Source organism: Drosophila innubila, assembly GCF_004354385.1.
Source record: "Drosophila innubila isolate TH190305 chromosome 2L unlocalized genomic scaffold, UK_Dinn_1.0 4_B_2L, whole genome shotgun sequence".
Classification (NCBI taxonomy): Eukaryota; Metazoa; Arthropoda; class Insecta; order Diptera; family Drosophilidae; genus Drosophila; species Drosophila innubila.
In genome coordinates, this window is record NW_022995372.1 from 16,266,958 (window position 1) to 16,271,373 (window position 4,416).

A 4,416-nucleotide genomic window follows, 5' to 3' on the forward strand; every position below is an offset into this window, starting at 1 on the left:
ATATCCTGTCCAAAGTTGGTTCAAATCGGACCACTATATCATATAGCTGTCATAGGACCGATCGGGTGAAAATTAAGTCTTAGTATGAAAAGCTATGAAAAAAAAAATATTGACAAAGACTTTTATTCAAAAGTTTTCAAATCGTAAAAGTCTAAAGGAACTTTTATTTAATTCCTCAAAAATTAAAGTCTTTTGAGACTTTTAAAATTTTAAAATCAGAAATAAAGTCTTTACAGACTTTTAAATGTATCAAAAAAGACTTGAAAGTCTTACTTAATTTTAATTTTTATTATTTTTAAATAAAAATAACTATTAATTTGTATCTATAAAATAAAAGTCTTAAAATAACGATTAAAAATGACTTTTTTGGATATTCCTCATAACAGTTATGGTTCCTGATCATAACCAATATAAAAAGACGACGCACAAAAATAAATATGTTACTATGTTTATTTCATGTTTTGACACACTGTGGCAAATGCAAAGATCGCGTTCTTTGCTTCACACGCAGCTGCAAGACAGCGGTAATCGCAACTCTTCATTTCTGACGCAGAGTAGCGACAGAGGCCATTTGTTTGTTGGCCGAGCTGGACGCGTAAGGAGTGCGAAAAAGTAAGAAGTGTTTAATTAAAATTGATTTAACAATTAATTTAAATACTCAATTAAAACAATAAAACTAAAAAAAAAATTATTAGCAAACTCATAAATTACTTTACACATATTTGGAGATATTCGATTGATAGCAAACGAAGACTGCTAAGCTATCTTGTCCAATTGATGATCGTAAGTGGTTCAAACTTATTTGAAGCTTGCTAAATAAATGATGTGCTAATGCTGATGTGATGTGAAGGATGTTATGTGAATCGTTAAAAAATCGTTGTCAAATTCATTGAATGCTTTTCAAGTTCACTGTCCAATTTGGATTTAGTGTTAAAGTCCTGTTAATAAATTCAAATCATCAGAAACAATAAAAAGTGCCTCAAATCTCAATTTAATTGCTAAATGATGGGGTCGATTGATTCTAAAAATGGAATTCGAAATGTAGCAGTTTCCCCCCCCCCTCAAAACGGCGCTACGTCAGACTATATAATTCAACAAGGTATGAAGACTCTCCCACTTGAACTGCAGTGGAATATTTCGCTACGCTTTAGTTATACTTGGAAGATTAGACTATAAGCGAATAAATAATGAAAACATGTATTATATGTTTTCTTTTTTTTTTTAAATAATAAAATCAAAAAGTATATTAAACTCTATTTTATTCTAGTACAAAAATATTTTATTTAAAGCTGAATAATAGTAGTATTAAAAATGAAAAAACATCATTTTAAAACTGATATATATTTAATTTAAATATGTATACTGTTTAATTTCAATATCATTCATATTTGAATATAATATGAAAATATTAACTTTAAATATTAAAATGTTGGATTTAATTGTGATATATATTTGAATTAAATATATTTTTTACTTAATTTAATAATGAAAATATTAGAATATATTATGAAACGTATTTGTATTTAATATGGTTTAATGCTTAAATTAATTATGATTTCACTTTAATATTAATATGTTCATATTGAAACAGAGATTTAAGTGTACACACTTTGAATCAACAACAAACATATGTGGTGATAAATCATTCGTAAAAATATTTGAATCAAAGTGTATCTAGTTAGATTTACGTTGTTTTTTTTATCTGTGTAGTTTTTATTTATCAGTTTTTGACGAGGTAAGCTTTGTTTTTATCTATATTTTTTATTTAAAAATTCTTATTTATATGGCTCGTTTCTTTATAGTCCAGTTATACTTAATCTGAGAGATATTTTCAGATTTGACATTAATTTCCATGTATTTCTGGTCAAAGTAGCTATTCAAAAAATGTTCTTTAATGTTTTCACTTTCATTCATCGTAATGTAGCTACAGGATAACTTTGTGTCGAGCACTCCCAGCTGCATAACGATTTTATTTAACATTTTTATCTCTTGTACAGATTCCCCATTCCAAATGCATCCCATATGTTTGTTGGATTCGGTTGTTTGCCAAGTTGTCTGCCTGCCCTTTTCAGGTGAGGGGCGTCGTCCCAAACTCTGTCTGTGTTTTTGATTATTTATGCACACAACGCTTTTCTATTGGCCATAGACTGTCAGACTGTCAGTTGGAGAGGAAAAACTGTCTGGTCCAATGGACCTAATATTTTTAATTATTTTTCGGTATTTGAGTGCGTATCGAAATCGAGCTTGTTTTAGTATATAATGTGACTAATAGATACCCTTCGCATATGAGCATCATAACAAGCAAAGCAGCTGAGTTATCAACAATTATGGAGAAAGGAATGCACAAGAATAAAAATGAAAATAAGGTATTTTTAAATTTTTAAAATAAATACCACTAATAGTATCAATTTTTAAATTTTTGTAATAAAAATTAAAAGTAGCCTAAATTTAAAATTAAGAAATAAATTATCTTTAGAGGCTACAGTGATGGCAATGGATATAAAGGAGAAGACAACGGAGGGGGCGGTAGTGAATGCTTTCTTCCTTTATATGCTTTTTACCTATCGGCAAACAAATAATATCCAGCCACAGGATATTAAAATCTATTCAAACAATTCGAATAAAAAAAATACATTCTCCTATCCGTTTGTAAATTGAACTTTAGCTGGTCGACTTGTGCTGCCATTGCAAAACAAATGCCAGAAAGGGAGGGGGAATGTAAAGCAGGTAAACATTTCCAATAAATGCAAGAACAATTCACATTTTTAGGCACATTCTGGTTTAAAATGCCACGCCCACATTTGTGTATGCTAAAATCTGAGATCATTACTTTCGAGCAGGTTAAAAATATGCAAACAATGCTAGACAAAAACTGAATCTCTGAGCTTGTTTACCGCAACGTATAGGGGCAATGCAGCAGGTGGCATGCGGCATGTGGTAGGTGGCATGTGGTAGGTAAAAACAAGGGGAAAACAAAGGCGAAAACCTTTCACCTACAACGTTGTTGAGGTTGGGCACTAAACAATGGTGCTCATCAGCAGAAACGCAATGAAAATTGGAAAATTCTCTCAATAGAATAGAAAACAAAATGTGCTCGACACAAATACACACACACACACACACACACACACTTGAAATGCTTCTTGTTTTGTTGTGTAGGCGTGGCAATAAGCCCTGACAAGCCTACAAAGGAGGTGAGATTAACATTCTGTACTTGCATCTTTTATTTCAATTGCATTCCAAACACAATTCAAAACCTAACGTATTATTGGCTCGCCATCCAATTTTCGAAGATTGGGCAAGCGTCGCACGGCCTCGGCCAGAAAGTTGGCCGGATCCATGTTCTCGTACAGTGGATTCCCGGTAAAGGTGATCTCACTGAGACCCGGCGGAATTCCAATGCGCATAAACTCAGCCCAATCTTTGATTAGATTCTGTGATATGTAGAGTACCTTGAGGGCCTTCATCGATTCAATCTGTTTTATTTTCTCAATGTTATTATAACTGACCCACAATTCCTCCAGAGTTTCAGCCAAAGTCTCAATGCCATTCAAATTTTTCAGATAGTTGCGAGCTAGACAAAGAACCCGTAGATTTTTCATGCCCGATATGCCGCTTATCTTCTCAATCATATTTGAGGACAAGCTCAGCTTCTGGCACTCAACCAGGGTGCTCAGTGTAGCATCCATTTTCTCAATTGGAGGATATTGAAACTGTAATCCAATATCTGTAGCTGTGATTGCCTCCTGCTTGGTTCGTTCCTCCCAGCGAGCGAGGGCATCCTTAATAGTTGTCGGCTTGGCCATGTTTCTCAATGTATTTTGTAATTATTTTTAAGATTTCTGTTCCCAAAGCTTTTAACTTGAAAGGAAAGCGATAGATAACTTTAATAACTATTTATATGAATTTGTTTAAGTATATATTTAAGGTTTACTAACACTCAGAAAAATATGCCATCCTAAAATAAGGTACGACCGTACTTGACTTTATACCGTTTCGTTCTTAAAATTTTAAGATTACTGTGTGCTACAAATCTTGAAATAAGTATGAAATGTTAATTTTAGAATACTGACTTCACATTCCTATGGCAGCTATCCAAAATGGTAGTCCGGTTTTATCCAAACTTAGTCAGAATATATAAGACCATGGAAAATATATAATCCGTGAGTCTCGTAAAGTTGCCTCCAGAAACAACTGAGTTATTTGTACTAAACTAGTTTAAGATTTTTTTGTACTTAAAGTAGTTTTTTTTTCAAGATTGTAGATCGTTTCGTACTAAAAACAAGTACGTTTTGAGAGATTTCTTTTTCATTGTCGCACCTTAGAATTCTCAACTGGTTCTAGCTACTCAAATATGACGTAAAGGTTGAATCGCTGCTAAAATCAGCACCTATTTCGAAAGGTCGCTTACCAAGA

General features: G+C 32.5%; 1 protein-coding gene across 1 annotated transcript; it reads right to left on the reverse strand.

The window, feature by feature from the left end:
• Window positions 1-3,203: 3,203 nt before the first annotated feature.
• LOC117780895 (dynein light chain 1, axonemal) lies at window positions 3,204-3,835 on the reverse strand. The gene has a single exon (XM_034617582.1). It carries the CDS (start codon window positions 3,804-3,806, stop codon window positions 3,258-3,260), a length of 549 nt encoding a protein of 182 aa, XP_034473473.1. The 5' UTR covers window positions 3,807-3,835; the 3' UTR covers window positions 3,204-3,257.
• Window positions 3,836-4,416: the final 581 nt, after the last annotated feature.